Source organism: Bubalus kerabau, chromosome 4, assembly GCF_029407905.1.
Source record: "Bubalus kerabau isolate K-KA32 ecotype Philippines breed swamp buffalo chromosome 4, PCC_UOA_SB_1v2, whole genome shotgun sequence".
Lineage (NCBI taxonomy): Eukaryota > Metazoa > Chordata > Mammalia > Artiodactyla > Bovidae > Bubalus > Bubalus kerabau.
Window position 1 is genome coordinate 12,447,860 of NC_073627.1, and position 20,827 is coordinate 12,468,686.

Below are 20,827 nucleotides of genomic sequence, written 5' to 3' on the forward strand. Positions count from 1 at the left end.
CCATTGAGTCAGTGATGCCATCCAGCCATCTCATCCTCTGTCGACCCCTTCTCCTCCTGTCCCCAATCCCTCCCAGCATCAGAGTCTTTTCCAATGAGTCAGCTCTTTGCATGAGGTGGCCAGGGTACTGGAGTTTCAGCTTTAGCATCATTCCTTCCAGTTCCTTAGTTCGCTCTTTAAAGCAAGCAGGATACCTCCCCAGGCCAGTTGATACTCCTCTCACTCACAAATAGCACCAACTGCATGGCAGCATTGCTTCTAGAGACACCGCTACGCGCCTCAGCTTGCATGATGGTCACTTACTTGTTTACTCACAGAAGCCACAGACTGCCTGGCAGGGACGGCGGGCCCTGTGCCCCCACTGTCCTGTGCTCCCCTGGCTTGCTGGCCTCTAATGAGCATGATGGGGTACAGGCCTGCTCCCAGAGTCTAGCCTCCAGTGCAGGACGGTGAGTGCTTTTGTAATGCAGACAGAGGAGATGATGTGGCCAGAGTGCTTTGTCAACCCCATTAGAGGCAGTGGCTGCGCAAAACGGCATTAGTTGGTCAGCTGGGAAATGTGACCCACGGTGAAAAATCAACACTAGTTCTGAGAAAGCTGAACCATTATTATACTTCCTTATTGTGTATGAAACACGAGACCGGTTTCTGAGAAATACCAATATCTGTGCTATATTTATGAAACTTTTTCCCCAGGTATGTTAATCTTTCAGATTATTGGTAAAAACACGTTCATAAGTTTTTCACCTGTCTGAACACCTTCTTTAGATGTCATTCCAAAATGCTTCATATAAGCAAATTTTAATCAAAAATAGCCAATTTTGACATTAAGTTATGCATAAAAACAATTCTAGGGGAGTTCCATTTTAATTATGGCAACATTTTGAAATGCTGTTTGCTTGTTTGCCTGTTTGTTTCTGTGGCTTATTCCTTTGTTAATTTTAAAGCATCAGAGTTAATTTTAATTTATTGTGGAAAATTTTCATATCTCCCCATCATCTCTCTTCAGTAGTTATCAACTTGTTCTAGTCCTCTTTCATCTACACCACCACCCACCCCCCTCTCCTACCCACTCCCTTGGCTTATTTTGAAGCAAATCCCAGACATCATGTAATTTCATCTGTAAATATTTCAGTGTATCTTGAAGGTAATTATGACTTTAAAAAACTACACGCATGCACACACAGTTTATTTATTTGAATCAGAATGTAAGTAAGGTGGATACATTATAACTGATTGATCTACCCTATTAATCCATAGAATTTATCTAAAAAGCCCCTTCTCCCATCCTGTACCAATTATCCATCTCTGCTTCTTCCTGCAAATATTGATTGAAGGAATCAGGTTATGTGCCCTATAGAATTCCTTGAAACCTGAATTCTGCCAACCCTTCCCTCACCCCTCAGGATTGACCAGATTCCTCCAGTTGGAGGGAGCTTTGGGGACACAACATTCCATAGGTGATGGTATGTACTTCCTTTAGGATATGTATGATGAATGGTTTGTCTTCTCTCTGTAAAGTTAGCAGCCACTGGCTATCGTTACCTGGACCCATCCACTGGAGGTTGTAAAAAGGTGGTGCTCTATTATTCCCCTTTGTCTCTTAACTCGTATATTGCTAAGAAGGGAAATTTCCTCTCATCTATTATTTCGGTATCTTGAGATATACCTCATATAGGAAAGCCAATATGAATACTTTTTTTTTTTTTTATCCCACTGCAAAATAATGAATGCACTTCTCTCAGAGGTAACGGGTATGGGGTATGCATTCCATTATCTTTCATGTGCAATAAAAGTTTGTTGCATTTGTTAATCATTGATGCTCATGTTTTCTCTTTGGCCACTTAAAGCCTCTTTAAATTGGCTCCTGGTTCTCTTTGCTACAGGTCTGGAAGTCTTTGATCACTTCTTTCCTATCTCCTATGACAAGACAGGATGTTGTGTACTCATTCTGTACATCCTCTGCTCCAGGCCTGAATTCAGCCAAGTCTCCAGGGTTCACTGGTTTCCCCTAATAGGCGTTGTTACTTAGAGCCTAACCTGAGCCTGAAGGTGACCACTGCTGTGCAGTCTCTACCATGTGCTCTTTCTCTCTGTTTTAAAGACAATGCGTTTTGAGCTCTTGCTGGTTCAGCTTCAGGACTGCAAGGTTTTAGTTAATCCCCTGGGTCTTAAAGCTGTATCTGTTTTTCCCACCCTGAGCATTAATGTTCTTCGCGGACACCACCTAAGTACTGATGTTGAAGTACTTAGGTACACCATCCCACCCTATACTCAGCCCTTTCCAGAAGCAAAACCAGCATTTCTGATGCCATTACTGCCAACTGTACACGAAGTGTGTTCAGTTCTTTCTGATATCAGGGTGTAGATACAGTCACACTGAAGAGTCCCTGTCTGCCTGGTTATGTAGCCAATTGAACACACAATTAGGTTCATTTGTCTCATTTTACTTAGAATTTTTAAAGAACTGCTTAAAAATTTTTTTTAATGTATTTATTTATTTTTGGCTACACTGGGTGTTCATTGCTTTGTTCAGGCTTTCTGTGGTTGCAGCAGTGATCGGGGGCTACTCTAATTGTGGTAAGTAGGCTTCTCACTGTGGCTTCTCTTGTTGCAGAGCGCGGACTCTAGGCGCACAGGCTCAGTTGATTTGGTGCATGGGCTTAGTTCCATGGCATGTGAAATCTTCCCAGACCTGGAATCAAACCCGTGTTCCCTGTTTTGACAGGTGGATTCAAATCTGGCTTCTATTCCTGTCCTTGCCATCCGCTGTCCCCCTTTCTTCTGTAGGTAATTGTTTAAATGTTTAAACAGTATCAGTTCAGTTCAGTTCAGTTCAGTTCAGTACTCAGTCGTGTCTGACTCTTTGTGACCCCATGAATTGCAGCACACCAGGCTTCCCTGTCAATCACCAACTCCTGAAGTTTACCCAAACTCATGTCCATTGAGTCGGTGATGCCATCTAACCATCTCATCCACTGTTGTCCCCTTCTCCTCCTACCCTCAATTTTTCCCAGGATCAGGGTCTTTTCCAGTGAGTCAGCTCTTTGCATCAGATGGCCAAAGTCTTGGAGTTTCAGCTTCAACATCAGTCCTTCCAATGAACACCCAGGCCTGATCTCCTTTAGGATGGATTGGTTGGATCTCCTTGCAGTCCAAGGGATTCTCAAGAGTCTTCTCCAACACCACAGTTCAAAAGCATCAATTCTTTGGTGCTCAGCTTTCTTTATAGTCCAACTCTCATATCCATACATGACCGCTGGAAAAACCATAGCCTTGACTAGGCGTACCTTTGTTGAAAAAGTAATGTCTCTGCTTTTTAATATGCTGTCTAGGTTGGTCATAACTTTCCTTCCAAGGAGTAAGCGTCTTTTAATTTCATGGCTCCAGTCACCATCTGCAGCAATCTTGGAGCCCAGAAAAATAAAGTCAGCCACTGTTTCCACTGTTTCCCCATCTATTTGCCGTGAAGTGATGAGACTGGATGCCATGATCTTAGTTTTCTGAATGTTGAGCTTTAAGCCAACTTTTTCACTCTCCGCTTTCACTTTCATCAAAAGGCTTTTTAGTTCTTCACTTGGTGCCATAAGGGTGGTGTCATCTGCATATTTGAGGTTATTGATATTTCTCCCAGCAGTCTTGATTCCAGCTTGTGCTTCTTTCAGCCCAGTGTTTCTCATGATGTACTCTGCATAGAAGTTAAATAAGCAGGGTGACAATATACAGCCTTGACGTACTCCTTTTCCTATTTGGAACCAGTCTGTTGTTCCATGTCCAGTTCTAACTGTTGCTTCTTGACCTGCATACAGGTTTCTCAAGAGGTAGGTCAGGTGGTCTGGTATTCCCATCTCTTTCAGAATTTTCCACAGTTTATTGTGATCTACATAGTCAAAGGCTTTGGCATAGTCAATAAAGCAGAAATAGATGTCTTTTTGGAACTCTCTTGCTTTTTCAATGATCCAGCAGATGTTGGTAATTTGATCTCTGGTTCCTCTGCCTTTTCTAAATCCTGCTTGAACATCTGGAAGTTGACGGTTCACGTATTGCTGAGCAGTATATATTGAACAGTATATATATATATATGTATATAAATATATGTATATTTACACGCATTTGTTACCCTCTTGGATAAATGGTCGTATATTAAATACATTTTTCTTCACCTTTTTTTTTTTTCACTTTATTAGATTAGGATCAGTGTGTCCTCATTAAAATCAAAGCTTCATATTTTCCCTCTAAAGCAGGCTTTCTCAGACCCAGCCCTGTTGACATTTTGGGCCAGATGATTTATCTTTGTGGCAGTAATGTCCGCACACACTGTGAGCATAGGTGTAGGATATTTAGCACCTTCCCTGACATTTACCCATCAGATGCCAAGAGAACTACCACCACCCCCCATTGTACCAACCAAGCCTACTTCCAGACCAAATGTGCCCTCGGGGACAGAACTGCTCTCTGATGACAATAGTGTCTCTCACATCCACTGAGGGGAGAGTCTAAGCATGTCTGCAGAGACCACACTAGCCCTTTATTTCACAAGTGAACTCAGACCCCATCTCAAAGCTATGGTTGCTATTTCTGGACTTTGAATACTAAACCAGCTCTTCTCGTTCTCTCCTGCCTCTTTTGCAAATTAAGGAAGGAAGAGAAAATTGGTATTGAATAATACATAAAGGAAAGAGAGGCAGTGATTTTATAGATTTCATGTAAAACTGTTCTTATTGGGAAGATACATGTTGAAAACACCAGGAGTTACTCTGACCTTGTATAGTGACCCTTCGGTGCTAGCGTTCAGCATTTCTCGCCCACGCGTGCCTGCCAGCAGGGTTTCCCCGGCCCTGGGAGCTCTAGTGCCGAGGCCTGGGCGCTACAGGCACAGCCGTTCTCCTCCCACTCAGGGTGGAAGTCAGGTTGTACTGGTGAGTGAGCAGAGAGAAGCCAGGGCATTTTGCCATGGGGCGATGAAATTATCCAAACTAGTATTCTAGAAAACATTCTGTGGAGCAGATGAGCGCGGACCTGGAAGGCAGACTTCTTCGACTTTCAGTGTGGAGGCTGGGGCCCTGCTCAGAGGTCCCTGGGGTCTTCCAGAGCTGTCTTGGAGCCAGCAGCTCGTCCTATCCTGTCACTTGCAGATTGTTGAGCCTCCATGTAGAAATCAGACTAGCCCCTACAGACATGATCCTGAACATTATAAGAAATCTAATAAGAAATGAGAAATTTCTTTGAAAAGTAAATGAATGGGGTTAGCAAGAATGCTTCTTATGGCAGATGAAAGTTTGAATTTATGGCCATAGACTAGCTGGAGATATAGACTCTGAGAGTTCGACCCCCCTGTTGGCTCCTGGACCCTGGGGCAGCCCTGTTTGGTGCTTGACTCAGAGTGGATTCTGATGGTAGGAGGTATAAAGCAGGGACACCTTCTCATGAGTCAATTTGGTGGCTGTTTCTCTGAATGAATTCCAGCTTGGCTCGAGGTGGTGGGCACACCCCAGCAGACCGCTATCCTGGCCTGGTTTGGCAACCATTTAATGATACCTATTTCCTCCTCACTCTGCTAGGTATTTATTTATTCCCTTTGCTCATTTTGTTACTGCCAAAGATAACATATATGAGCTGTTTCCAGAAGTTCTCTGCAGCTGGAGCAGTGGGTCAGAGCACAACTGCAGGCTTGGGATGCCCGCATTCCTGTGTCCAGTGAATGCTCTGGCCCTAGGGACTGAGGTTCAGTCTTCCCTCTCCTGCCCCCTCCACTTGCTGCATACAGCTTATTACATTCTGAGTTTTCTCCTGCTCTGCCCATCAGGCAGATTAGTAAATTTTGAATGTTCAGGTCACTAGCAGTTATTGATATTGCTTGGAGGTAGTCCGGCATTAATGTAAGGAGAGAGTCAGTGCTGATGTGGAATTATTTGGAAAAATCAGTAGCCATGAGTGACTTAAGCTATTCTCAGTCTCTGAAGCAGTTTTCATCTTTGCTGCTCAGTCAAGGCAGGTGCTCAGGCTATTAGCCCTTCTTGAGAGGAAGGCCTTCCTGTTAGAGGGGTGTCAGAGCCCAGGGGTCATATTGAAGCACGACAGGATGCCAGCACGTGAGGATGGCCAGAGAGGGCTGGTCTGTCTTTCTACTCCCTGCTTGTCCCCAGTTTGCAGCAACACGAGAAAGTTCACCATTGGTCTCCGAGTTCCCATGGATGTCTTCATGCTTCTGACTTCAGAATGGGCCCTGCCCCACCCCCCGCCCAGGGCCCATTCTGAAGTCAGCTGGCCCCGTGCCAGCTGTGTGACCTCGTGGTAGTTGCCGCACCTCTCTGTGCCCCAGCTCCCTATCTGTGAGACAGATATGATGACAATGCCTACTTTGCACAGTGGGTGTGAAGGTCAGGAGGCTGGTATATCAGAAATACAGCGCCAGTGCCAGGCTCCATCTGTGTCCTCCAGCTTAATGACAAGTACTTTCTCATGTGGTCCCTGCAGCCTAGGGAGTAGTCAGGGACAGTAGTATTTTAGTTGTTTTACGGAGGAGGAAATTGAGCTTGGGTTGGGTTTGTGAGCTTTCCCAAGTTGAATGGCTGGTAAATCACTGATCTGGGGATGAACCCAAGCCCTCCATATCAGGGACCCCTGCTCTTGCAGAGGGGAGGGACTCACCACTGGGCACACCTGACTGCTGTGCGACTCATCTCCAGTATTGAGTGGGGAGGGGTGGAGGCAGAACAGAGACCCAGGGGAAAGAGGCCACCGTAGAGCTGTCGTGGGTATGGAGGGAGTGGACAGGAGGTGACCAGGAGGACTCCAGAACTTTCCAAGGGACCTCACTGAAACTTGGCCTGCTTGCAGCCTGTCTTTCCCTGGAGGCTTGATGGAACATTGACAGCTGGTGGCTTTACTGTCAGGCCTGGAAATGGACTGGAACTTGATTTTAGGGCGGGCTATGGTGAGGTGGTTCAGTCACTTGTCTTAACACAGTCAAAGCCTCCTTTGAGACATCACTGCCCTTGGCAGATCTTGGCAGGGTGTGGGTGGTGGGATACCTGAAAATATTTGTGTCTGCTGCTCAACTAACACTGTGAAGTGGGTGGAGCAGATTGCTAGAACAGTCTGTGCTGGAGCCTTGAGGACTATGAGTCAAGAAGAGAGATTCTTAGAAGACAGAAAATAAATTACTACTTAATGAATGGTAAAAAGGGGCCCTGGATTGTTGAGGCAGACATGAATCAAAGTCAGATCAGATCTCTCTGCAGAGCACATGTCATGAGCCTCTTATTCTAGTGATGACCTGGGCAGGTGTAACGGCCCTAATCTGTCAGCCACTCTCAGAGCCAGGGACCTCCGAAGGGGTCAGTATGATGGCTTATACATTCTATCTCTGTATGTGACATAAAATTCCAGAATAATATGAAAAGGTGGGAACCAATTGGAAAATGATCGGAGACTTCTGTTTCTAGACTGCCCTTTTATTTCTGAAGAGCAACTAAGCTTGGCTCTACCTGTACTGAGTGACCAGACGCAGGCTGCACAAGTGCACAAGCACGAAGGCCAAGGTGAGGCCTGCAGGCTGGGCACCAGGCTGGGCTGGGGCTCTGCTCCCGCTCTGCCGAAGGGCTCTGGGCTGCCTTCTTGTTTCATGAGATGGTTTTGATTTGTTCGAGATCCACCTTTTGGTGATGAGTTTGGGAAGGCTCTGGTTACATTTTAGATGAAAACTGCACCTGTTTCCATAGGTGTGACGCTCAGAGCCAGCGCAGTGTCTGTGAGTTCCTTTAGGGCTGAGTGGATTCTGGCGGGGGGAGGCGGGGCGCGGGGAATTTATAGACTGAACACCTGTTTACAGGAGGCTCCTGCCTCCTGTTTGCACTTCAAGGACTCAAGTTTTCCATTTCAACTTAAAAGGTAAACAGTTGTTGGTTTTCATTTGTTTTTCGATTAAGAGATTGGGGGCTGAGGGAACAGTCTCACGATAACACTGGAAAAAAATTATACAGGATAGCATCTTACTATGAAATAGTGAAAACATTTAAGCAGAAATAAAACATGCAAATGAACTGGACAGTGTACTTGTGCTGCACAACACCTCGCCCTTGTATTCTTCCTAAAAACAGAGTAGCTTTGGGGTCTGTGTGAAAGCGCACAGCTTGCTCAGGACCCCTGGGAAAGATACGGTGGCTGAGTGGAGGGCTGTGGGGGTGGGGTGGCCAAGGTGTCTGTGCCATGGTCAGGCATGGTGGCTGTCTTGGGGGCAGCAGACGCCCCCACTGAGGACTTGATTTTCAGGGGCAAGTGGCCTGATTGCTGTGTGTTTTAGCAGGAAGGCTGTGACTGAATGGAAAGATTTGGAGAGGATGGTCTGGAATCCTGGGGAGAGTTGGGGGCTGTTTGACCCCTGCTGAAGGCAGAGGTGGTACAGCCACATGTTCGGGTCACTGGATGAAGGGGAGGTGAGAAGGAGAGCATCGAAAAGGACAGGCCCCGAGGGGTGTGGTTTGAGTGACTCGGTACGGACTGATGCTGGTGACTATGGCCGGGACCCCAGAGGGTGGGCACATGTGGAGCACGACAAGGAATTTGGCCATGGGTTTGTTCAGAGATGCTGCCCAGGAGGAGCATGTAGTGTGAAAAAAGAAGGGAAGCTGAGTCACAGTCACATTAGAGGTTGACAGAGGAGCATAGACCTGGGAAGAGGTAAGAGACAACAGTCAGAGCAATCTGAGGGAAGGGGAGGGGCAGATAGAGGGGAGGGGAGAGGAGGGGAGAGGAATGTGGTGATGGTGTTGGTTCTGGAGGTGCTGATAATAATGGTGGTGGTGATGGTCGCAGTGGCTTGGCCTCGGTAGTGATGTTGAGGATGCAAAGGGCGCTAAGTGTTTTGTGAGGGGTGGTGGCATAAAGCTCCTGAACTGCCAAGGGCTTGGAGTTTTCTTACATGGGACACCACCTGAGACAGGTGTCCTTTGAGCAGACCTGACCTTCCCCCTGCCCAGCAGCTTCCTGAAAGCCTTTGCTTCCTAGTTGGGAAGAAGAGGGAGAGGGTGAAATCTTAGCAAGACTTTGGAACAGAGGCAGAAGCAGCCCCAAATCCAACAGTATGTTTATTCCTCCTGGACAGTTCTGAGAAAATTTCTCAGGCATTTCTGTTTCTTGGTTCTGAACTTGAGGTATTGCTCATTGCCATAGAAGGATGGAAATAACATTATTCATAATCACATTCCCAGTCGAGTAATGCGCAGTAATCTTTACTAGAAACCCCAGAGGAGCACAGGCAGTGCTGCTCCAGTAGCACAGGTTTCTTCCTTATGGGATTCTGGTGTGAGATCACCCAGCAGAGCCCCTGCTCCTCCCCGGGCATTGCTGTTATTCTCCTGCAGGCACAACAGCAGCACCCCTTGTGGCTTCACCAGATGGAGAAGGGCCTCCGCTGCCCACTGAGCGTCTTGAAGCAGAGTCACCGCCCCCCCCCCGCCCCGCCCCCACACTGCGTAGCCTCTGGAATCTGCAGGAGGAGGGGCCGCCTCCGCAGGGAAGGCAGAGTCTACTTAGGCTTTGTTAGCTTTGTTAGCATTTGGAGTTAGCAGGAGACAGTCCTGGAAGGAAGTGAAGTCTGGAGCCCCATCCCCTTCACTAAGCCCAGGGCCAGTTTTCCTTTCCTCCTTCCTCCCGTTGTTCCGTCTTCTGTTCTCTTGCTCTCTCACATCCCCCGAAATTTCCACCATTGTATTTTATTCTGTCTTGAGATTTGGACTTACAGTAGCAATGCCCAGCACAACAGGCAGTATTTCAGAGACTTGCACTGTCATTTAATACGCCCAGCGACAGTTGTCACAAATCTCCCAAATGGTGAGATGCTTCCTGTGCTCGGCACTCCCTCCAGCCGTGGAGCCATTATCCCAGGCATTCTCGTTTTGAAACAAAACCTTAACGTGGTGTAGTGACATTTAATTTAGTGCTTCTCATTTCAAAGCCCTTAAAAATATTAATTAATTCCCATAAAGTCCCAGGAGGTATATTATTAATATCTGTAGTGCCTTTCATGCTGGTCCATTAATGTGTCCTTTCTGGGCGACAGGTAAGAAAACGAGGCTGAATCATTTTTTGCATCCCACAGGAGAAGACCTTGATGGAGCCAAGGTCAGAAATAATGAATCCCCAACTTTACTGATGTCTCCGAGTAACGTCAACCCTGTGACCTTATGGGTGGTAGGGGAGAACAACACTCTTGTTTAGGACTAACCTCGGGGGACACTGAATGGTCTTTCAGTGGAACCAGGACTTCACACATCCTAGCTGGAAAGCTGTGCAGAGGGGGCATACTCAGGTTCTCTTGGTGTCAGCACAGTTTCTAATGAAATAAAATCAGCGTTCGTAACATTGTGACTGCATGAGGAAACATGTTTGGACCTAAATCTGGACTATGTAGTAGCTCCCTGGCAGGCTGGTCTCTCTGGGCCCTGATCCTCACTTGATTCCTTACAGAGGCCCAGAGGAGGTCGAAATTTCGGTGAGCAGGACTCCTCAAACCTCTCCTTTCATTGTTTTCATGGCTGTTCTGGCATGTTTATTTTCCATGCAAACTTCAGTAGCAGCTCCGTGAAATAGTGTTGTTATATTTATTGGGAACATGTGGACTCTTAACCTAGGGAGAACTGATGTCTTAAGAATGTGGGTGCATCTTCCCAGGCTGGGAGCATCTCCAGTTTGTTCATGCTTCCTTCTGTTCTCCAGGAGAGTTTTATAAAATTTCCTTCGTAGAGTTTTGTGCATTTCTTGTTAAGTTTAATCTTCTTTGTTGCTTTAAAAGTGGGAGTTCCTTACAGTTGTGTCCTTTAACCATCTATCGATTGTGTGTGTGTGTGTGTATGTGTATTGATTTCTGTGTATTCTTTAGCTTCATCAGCAAGGGTCTAGGCAGGAATAGTGGGAGGGGGCTAAGCTGGGCGAATATGACTAATCAAGAGAGGGGCATTTTGCTTTCTTACCTTGTCTTTTTGAAACTATTCTCCTTTGCCACTGTATTACAGCTTTCTGTGTTTAAGTAAGTTGCCTCTTCCACATTCCAGTGTTTTTCCAAAGAGATTCAATGCTTCTAAGAAATATTTTTGATATCACAGTCGTGCTACCTTTTACTCATGTTACTGTGTGGCAGGCATTACTTATTTATCTCATGGGATCTTTGCAATAAATATTTGTTGAGTAAATGAATGTTCACAACCTCTCTGTGAAGTAGGCATCATCCCAGCTGGAGATGGAGAGACATGAGATTATTTGTGCAGCGTCCATTCAATGCAAACTCAGAGTAAAGGATGGAGTTTAAGTTTTATGTATTCTTATGAATCCATGGTAAGTTTCTTAATCTTTGTCTCCTGCAACAGGCGCGGTACAAGCAGAGCCTCGATCCGACTGTGGATGAAGTAAAGAAGCTTTGCACGTCTTTACGCCGAAATGCCAAGGAGGAGCGGGTCCTCTTCCACTACAACGGCCATGGGGTGCCCAGGCCCACCGTTAATGGTGAGATCTGGGTCTTCAACAAGGTGGGTGCACCATAAAAAATTCCCATGAATCCAATTTATTTATCTTTTTACAAGAAAATCCTTAAGTTTTGGTGGTTGGCTGCAGATCCTATTCACCTGTAGCTTCTATGGAGCCATCAATAGTTGATTCATTTCCACAAAACCAAATGCAGGTGCCTTCCGGTTTCTAGGTTGGCCGTGTAGGCTCCCCCTCTTGCAGTGGTGTCTCCTGTTCTTCACTTAGATTGTGTCTTTTTCTTACTTATTTGGAGGAATTCCTTGTATCCTAGACAGTAACCCTTTACCATTTTTGTTGGTTGCAAATGTCCCTGAGTTTGTGGCTTGGTTTCTGGGTCTGTCTGTTTGCTTCTGCTCTCTTGTGATGTCCCTTAGTGGATGGGCTTTCTTTATTTTGAAGTGGCCCCTGTTCAGTCTTCTCTTAGGATGTGGGCATTTAGTATCTTCTTAAGACTTTCCTTATGCCACGGTCACTGAAATATTCCATGTGTTCTTTCACAGATGTGTATTTTTGTCCATTAATTTGGATCTTTAATCCACCTGAAACTAATTTTTGCACATACTTTTAAGTAGGGTTTAAAATTCTTTTTTCTTTTTCAAGTGGATACCATTACCATTTAATGCCAGCTGTGGACTCAGTCAGGTTTCCTTAGTGAGTAGGTATGTTTCCGAGCTCTCTGTTCTGTTCTGTGGGTCTCCCTTTATGCCAGTTAGTTGTTTTAATCAGTGTAGGTTTTCAGTGATTCCTGATATTTGGGAAGGTGAGTTTCCCTGCTTTATTCTTTTTGGTCTGTTAATCTTCCATGAAAATACTCAGTCAGCTTATAAATCACTAGATTAAATGGTGTGGGGCTTGGAGACTCAATATCTTTATATTATTCAGTTTTCCAAACTATGCTCTTTCAAAGTGTGTATCAGTGGTATCTTATAATTTCATAAAGATTTGTACCATTTTTTAGATTTATTCCTAGATACTTTATACTTTTTTGACGTGGTTCAGTCAGTTCAGTTCAGTTCAGTCGCTCAGTCGTGTCTGACTCTTTGTGACCTCATGAATTGCAGCACGCCAGGCCTCCCTGTCCATCACCAACTCCCGGAGTTCACCCAAACTCATGTGCATTGAGTCGGTGATGCCATCCAGCCATCTCATCCTCTGTCGTCCCCTTCTCCTCCTGCCCCCAATCCCTCCCAGCATCAGAGTCTTTTCCAATGAGTCAACTCTTCGCATGAGGTGGCCAAAGTACTGGAGTTTCAGCTTTAGCTTTAGTCCTTCCAAAGAACACCCAGGACTGATTTCCTTTAGAACGGACTGGGTGGATCTCCTTGCAGTCCAAGGGACTCTCAAGAGTCTTCTCCAACACCACAGTTCAAAAGCATCAATTCTTCAGCGCTCAGCTTTCTTCACAGTCCAACTCTCATATCCATACATGACCACTGGAAAAACTATAGCCTTGATTAGACGGACCTTTGTTGGCAAAGTAATGTCTTTGCTTTTGAATATGCTGTGTAGGTTGGTCATAACTTTCCTTCCAAGAAGTAAGTGTCTTTTAATTTTATGGCTGCAGTCACCATCTGCAGTGATTTTGGAGCCCCCCCAAAAATAAAGTCTGACACTGTTTCCTCTGTTTCCCCATCTATTTGCCATGAAGTGATGGGACCAGATGCCATGATCTTAGTTTTCTGAATGTTGAGCTTTAAGCCAACTTTTTCACTCTCCTCTTTCACTTTCATCCAGAGGCTTTTGAGTTCCTCTTCACTTTCTGCCATTAGGGTGGTGTCATCTGCATATCTGAGGTTATTGATATTTCTCCCAGCAATCTTGATTCCAGCTTGTGCTTCCTCCAGCCCAGCGTTTCTCATGATGTACTCTGCATATAAGTTAAATAAACAGGGTGACAATATACAGCCTTGACGTACTCCTTTTCCTATTTGGAACCAGTCTGTTGTTCCATGTCCAGTTCTAACTGTTGCTTCCTGACCTGCATACCGGTTTCTCAGAGGCAGATCAGGCGGTCTGGTATTCCCATCTCTTTCAGAATTTTCCACAGTTTATTGTGATCCACATAGTCAATAAAGCAGAAATAGATGTTTTTCTGGAACTCTCTTGCTTTTTCAGTGATCCAGAGGATGTTGGCAATTTGATCTCTGGTTCCTCTGCCTTTTCTAAAACCAGCTTGAACATCTGGAACTTCGCGGTTCACATTTTGCTGAAGCCTGGCTTGGAGAATTTTGAGCATTACTTTACTAGCGTGTGAGATGAGTGCAATTGTGCGGTAGTTTGAGCATTCTTTGGCATTGCCTTTCTTTGGGATTGGAATGAAAACTGACCTTTTCCAGTCCTGTGGCCACTGCTTAGTTTTCCAAACTTGCTGGCATATTGAGTGCAGCACTTTCACAGCATCATCTTCCAGGATTTGAAATAACTCAACTGGAATTCCATCACCTCCACTAGCTTTGTTCGTAGCGATGCTTTCTAAGGCCCACTTGACTTCACATTCCAGGATGTCTGGCTCTAGGTGAGTGATCACACCATCGTGATTATCTTGGTCGTGAAGATCTTTTTTGTACAGTTCTTCTGTGTATTCTTGCCACCTCTTCTTAATATCTTCTGCTTCTGTTAGGTCCATACCATTTCTGTCCTTTATCGAGCCCATCTTTGCATGAAATGTTCCCTTGGTATCTCTGATTTTCTTAAAGAGATCTTTAGTCTTTCCCATTGTGTTGTTTTTGTCTATTTCTTTGCATTGATCGCTGAGGAAGGCTTTCTTATCTCTCCTTGCTATTCTTTGGAACTCTGCATTCAGATGCTTGTATCTTTCCTTTTCTCCTTTGCTTTTCGCTTCTCTTCTTTTCACAGCTATTTGTAAGGCCTCCTCAGACAGCCATTTTGCTTTTCTGCATTTCTTTTCCATGGGGATGGTCTTGATCCCTGTCTCCTGTACAATGTCACGAACCTCCATCCATAGTTCATCAGGAACTCTATTAGATCTAGTCCTTTAAATCTGTTTCTCACTTCTACTGTGTAATCATAAGGGATTTGATTTAGGCCATACCTGAATGGTCTAGTGGTTTTCCCTACTTTCTTCAATTTAAGTCTGAATTTGGCAGTAAGGAGTTCATGATCTGAGCCACAGTCAGCTCCTGGTCTTGTTTTTCCTGACTGTATAGAGCTTCTCCATCTTTGGCTGCAAAGAATATAATCAGTCTGATTTCGGTGTTGACCATCTGGTGATGTCCATGTGTAGAGTCTTCTCTTGTGTTGTTGGAAGAGGGTGTTTGTTATGACCAGTGTGTTCTCTTTGCAAAAGTCTGTTAGCCTTTGCCCTTCTTCATTTCATATTCAAAGGCCAAATTTGCCTGTTACTCCAGGTGTTTCTTGACTTCCTACTTTTGCATTCCAGTCCCCTATAATGAAAATGACATCTTTTTTGGTGTTAGTTCCAAAAGGTCTGTAGGTCTTCATAGAACCATTCAACTTCAGCTTCTTCAGCATTACTGGTTGGGGCATAGACTTGGATTACTGTGATATTGAATGGTTTGCCTTGGAAACGAACAGAGATCATTCTGTCATTTTTGAGATTGCATCCAAGTACTGCATTTCGGACTCTTTTGTCAACCATGATGGCTACTCCATTTCTTCTAAGGGATTCCTGCCCGCAGTAGTAGATATAATGGTTATCTGAGTTAAAGTCACCTATTCCAGTCCATTTTAGTTCTCTGATTCCTAGAATGTCAATGTTCACTCTTGCCATCTCCTGTTTGACCACTTCCAATTTGCCTTGATTCATGGACCTGACATTCCAGGTTCCTATGCAATATTGCTCTTTACAGTATCAGACCTTGCTTCTATCACCAGTCACATCCACAGCTGGGTATTGTTTTTGCTTTGGCTCCATCCCTTCATTCTTTCTGGAGTTATTTCTCCACTGATCTCCAGTAGCATATTGGGCACCTACCGACCTGGGGAGTTCCTCTTTCAGTATCCTATCATTTTGCCTTTTCATATTGTTCATGGGGTTCTCAAGGCAAGAATACTGAAGTGGTTTGCCATTCCCTTCTCCAGTGGACCACATTCTGTCAGACCTCTCCACCATGACCCGCCCGTCTTCGGTGGCCCCATATGGCATGGCTTAGTTTCATTGAGTTAGACAAGGCTGTGGTACGTGTGATTAGATTAACTAGTTTTCTGTGATTATGGTTTGTGTGTCTGCCCTCTAATGCCTCTCGCAACACCTACTGTCTTATTTGGGTTTCTCTTACCTTGGATGTGGGTTATCTCCTCACGGCTGCTCCAGCAAAGCGCAGCCGCTCCTCCTCACTTTGGATGAGGGGTATGTCCTCACAGCCGCCCCTCCTGACCTTGAACATGGAATAGCTCCTCTCGGCCCTCCTGCGCCTGCGTAGCCACCGCTCCTTGGACATGGGTTGCTCCTCCTAGCTGCCACCCCTGACCTCGGGCGTGGGGTAGCTCCTCCCCACGCTGCCCCTGACCTCAGGCGTAGGGTAGCACCTCTCGGCCGCCACCCCTGACCTCGCGTGTGGGGTAGCTCCTCCCCCCGCCACCCCTGACCTCGGGCGAGGCGTAGCTCCTCTTGGCCACGTGGTTACAAATGTTTAAAAATTTGTTTTGTGAGTTTTTACCATGGTGTGTGGCAAGGCAGTTGATTTTTTTGTACATTTTTTTTATGTCTGCTAATTTGCTAACTAGCTTACGGTAAAGCGTCTGCCTGCAGTGGGAGACCCGGGTTCTATCCCCAAGTCAGGAAGATCCCCTGGAGAAGGAAATGGCAACCCAGTCAAGTATTCTTGCCTGGAAAATTCCATGGACAGAGAAGCCTGGTGGGCTATGGTCCATGGGGTCGCAGAGTCGGACACAACTGAGCGACTTCACTTTCCTTCTTTCGAATTTGCTGTTCTCTTGTTGATCCTAATGATTTGTACATATTTTAAAATTTCCTAACAGACTACCACGTGGTTTGCAAATCACAGAAGTTTACTTTCCTTCCAGTCCTGCTGTTTATTGTTTGTATCTTTCTGTGTTACCAGCACCTCCCAGAGAGTGGAATGGTGACTGCATGTCCTTGTCTCATTGCTCATTTGGAAAGGAGTGCGTCCTCTGCATCATTGTATGATATTCACTATAGATATTTGTAAAAAGAATAAAAAATAAGAAAAACCCTTATCAGATTAAAAGATGCCCTTCTCAGTGAAGACACAGGTGTAAAGAATGGACTTGTGGACACAGTGGGGGAGGGAGTGAATGGGACAAATGGAGAAAGTAGCATCAACATATATACACTGCTGTGTGTAAAGTGGATAGTGGATGAGAAGTTGCTGTATCACACAGGGTGCCCAGTCTGGTGCTCTGTGATGACCTAGAGAGGTGGGATGGGGGAAAGGAGGGAGACTCAAGAGGGAGGGGATATATGTATAATTATGACTGATTCCCTCATAGCCCAGTCGGTAAATTATCTGCCTGCAATGCAGGAGACCTGGGTTTGATCCCCTGGAAAAGGAAATGGCAACTCACTGCAGTATTCTTGCCGGGAGAATCCCATGGACAGAGGAGCCTCCCGGCCTACAGTCTATGGGGTTCGAAGAGTCGGACACAACTTAGCGACGAAACCACCACAGCCCCCACAGTGTTGTTGTATGGTAGAAATGAACACAGCATTATACAAATATTTTTTAAAAGATGCCCTTCTATTCCTAGTTTATTTTTTCAAGTCATCAATAGATGTTGCTTTTCCCTCCAAGCCATTTTGTATGTATGTGTTAGATGATGGTATGATTTTTCTCCTTTAAACTTGAAATGCATTGAAAGATATATGATTTTCTAGTATTAAATATACCTTTCCTTTGTGGGATAACCTAGTGTGTCTTCATCAATTATATGTTTTATATAGGGGTTAAATATGTTATTTGTATCATATTGTCTCTATAGTTTTACCTTTTCCAGCATATCATATAGTTAGAAGCACGTAGAATGTAGTGTTTTAAAACTGGCTTTTTTCAATTAGGAGTATACATTCAAATTTCCTTCATGTCTTTTCATGGCTAGAGAGCTCATTTTCTTTTTACCACTGAAAAAGATTCCATTATTTGGATGTACCACTAGTGAAAGACATCCTGGTTGCTTTCAGTTTTGGGGAATTGTAAATAATGCTGTTCTACACTTTTGGGTGGATTTTTGTATAGACATAAGATTTCTTCTCATTTGGGTAAATACCTAAGAGAGCCACTGCTAGACTAGCTGTTATGTTGAGCGTTCTAAGAAATTGGCAAACCCTGTTCCAAAGTGGCTGCGTCGTTTGCATTCCCACCAGCAATAAATGGTAGTTCCTATTGCTCCACATCCTCCTTGACATTTGTTGTTGCCAGTGTTCTGGATTTTAGCCATTCTAATTAGGTGCATCGTGGTATCTCCTTTTAATTTGCAATTCCTTAATGACATAGGATGTTGAGCATCTTTTCATATGCTTGGCTGCCATCTGTATATTTTCTTTGGTGGGGTTTCCATATCTTTTGCCCACTTTTATCAATTAATAGGACTATTTGTTTTCTCACTCAGTTTAAGAGTTCCTTTTTACATTTGGGTACAAGTCCTTTATCAGATATTCATCTTTAAAAGAGTCCTTCCTGTTCTGTGACTTGTGTTTCCATTTTCTGAACAGTGGACATTGACTTTTTGGAGTGCAGACCAGTTATCCTCTAGAACGTCCCTCATTCTTTGTGTTTTATAAGTTTATGTCGCACTGAATAAAAAAGCAAGATCACACTTTCTGCTGTCAGCAAGGGATGCACTTTATTTCTTTTTTTAATATTTACATTTATTTATTTATTTTGGTTGCACCAGGTCTTAGTTGTGGCACATCGGATCTTCCATCTTCGTTGCAGATGCAGGCTCTTTTTATTTGCAGCTTGTGAATCTTGGTTGTAACATGTGGGATCTAGTTCCCTCCCCAGGGGTTGAACCCACGACCCCTGCATTGGGAGCTCAGAGTCTTAGCCACTGGACTGACCACCAAGGAAGTCCTGAGAGATGCTTGAATGTAATAAGGTGTATCACGAAAGACTAGCTGAAAAAAAGCCAAAGTGGCTGTATTACTAATGAGAAAATAGACTTTGCGACAAGGAGTTTTGCCAGAGATGAAGAGAGACATTGTACCAGACAAGTCAGGTCATCAGGAAGCTATACCTATCCTGAATGCATAGATGGCTAATAGAGTTTAAGATACATAAAGCAAGATTGTCAGGACCAGTTAGAGAAAGAAACATATCCAGTATTTGAGTAACAGTCTGGCAGTAATTGATAGGTTAAAACCAATGTTAAAATTGATAATTAAAAACTTTCTCACAAAGAAAACTCCAGACATGGTATATTTTTCTAATTAAAAAAAAAAAAAATCACTTAAAAGACCATCAGTTGCTCTGACTCAGTTACCAGAACCCTACACCCAATGCCCATAGAACATGAGAAAGACCTGTTCCGCCTTACAGAAATAAATGTCTCAATAAAGTTTGAAGGGTTGAAATCATACAGAGTCTATTCCTTGACCACAGAATCTGAAATTGTATGCTACCTGGAAAATCCTCCAGTATTTTGAAATTAAATAATATATGTATCAAAAAAGATATGACAGGGGACAATGAAAATAATTCAGACTAAACAGTAATGAAAAGATGACTAGTCAAAACTTGTGGGATACAGCTATAGCAGTGCTTATATAAAAATGTATAGCCTTATTAAATTCTTATACAGAAAGAAAGAAAGACTTAAAATAAAAATATAAATGTCTACCTTAAGAAACTGGAAAATGTTGAGCAATCTAAACTCAAAGGAAGTAGAAGGAAGAAATAATCAAGGGCACAAATCAGTAAAACAGAGACCAGGTTGTACAGAAGGTTAAAAGAGCTAAAGTTTGGTTTTTGGAAAATGTCTGTAAATTAACAAGTCTAGGTAGCAAGAAAAAAAAGAGAAAAGACAACATTCAGGAATGAAAGGTGTCACCACATATTCTATAGACATTGAAAAGATAAGAGAATGTTAATAATTTTATACCAGTACATTTAACAACTTAGATGGAAAATGCCTTTTAAAATACAGCTTTCCAAAAGTGACCCAAAATGAGGTCGAAAATCTGAATAGCCCTAGATCAATCAACGAAATTGAATTCGTAGTTACAATATTATAAAGTAATTAACCTCCAATTAAAATAAATAAATTTATATTAAAAAAAAAACCCTTCTTACATGTCAACTCATGGATGAATGGATATTTTTATATAAGTATCATCAGCAAAGTGTATCCTGATCATTACATGTAAAATGTTAAATCATGGATGGAAAAAAGCAAGTGTTCTCCATGATCCATAGGAAGAACAGGTGACACTCAAACTGGAAAGTGAATGTCCTCTGCCCCAGCATTTGCACTGTCTGCACCAGGGGTTCTTAAAATATGGTAGCAGTGATATTCTTGGAATTTATGATACATGCAAATTATCACAACCTACTGAAGACTTAGAGAAGCCTATTCCAGGGAGGGACCCAGAGATCCGCATTTTAACGAGCCCTCTAGGCCATTCTGATGTACACTCACTTGAGAACTCTTCCTCCATAAATCTGGTTTTCAAATATAGAATATCTGAGAAATCAATTAAGATATAGTCTAAAGTTTTACATCTCTGCATCAAGAAAATAGTATTTAAAAAAAAACTTTAAAGTTCATATAAAGAGATCGTCCAAAGTTTGCTAACTCTTCTCCTGAAGAAATAGAATTTTTTCTGATGGTCTTCAGCCATTGCAAGCATAAACAAAGATGCTAGAAAGACCAAGTTTACAGTAAAATTACCCACTTTTTTCAAGGAGGGGGACTGCTATACTCTCAGTATTGATAAAGTAACAATTGTAAAAAATGTTAAATATGGTCTGGCACAAATATTGATTCTAAAAAATCACAAATACATCCTTTTGATAATAGCACATTTAAAAACCTTTATGATCCATCTTTCAACAGACTCAGTAATGAACTATATACTAAACCAGAATAAGAGATATCTATTTGATAGTGGTGTGCAGTTTTTCCAAACCAATACATTCTATTATTTAAATAACATTTATTTAAAATTACTCATAGGGTAAACAATTATTGAGCTGTAATAAAGGAAAGAGGGCTTCCCTGGTGGCTTAGTGGTTAAGATTCCACCTGCCAATGCAGGAGATGCAGGTTCAATCCCTGGGTCAGGAAGATCCCCTGGAGAAGGAAATGGCAACCCACTCCAATATTTTTGCCTGGGAAATCCCAC

The 20,827-nt window shown here is 43.6% G+C and overlaps 1 protein-coding gene across 1 annotated transcript in view; it reads left to right on the forward strand.

Annotated features, from left to right (window-relative positions):
• Positions 1-20,827, forward strand: part of RPTOR (regulatory associated protein of MTOR complex 1) — a 329,649-nt gene that overhangs the window by 129,592 nt on the left and 179,230 nt on the right. The window contains exon 5 of the mRNA XM_055575332.1: positions 11,367-11,525. Within this exon, the coding sequence (XP_055431307.1) occupies positions 11,367-11,525 (159 nt within the window). The remainder of the gene's footprint in view (positions 1-11,366; positions 11,526-20,827) is intronic.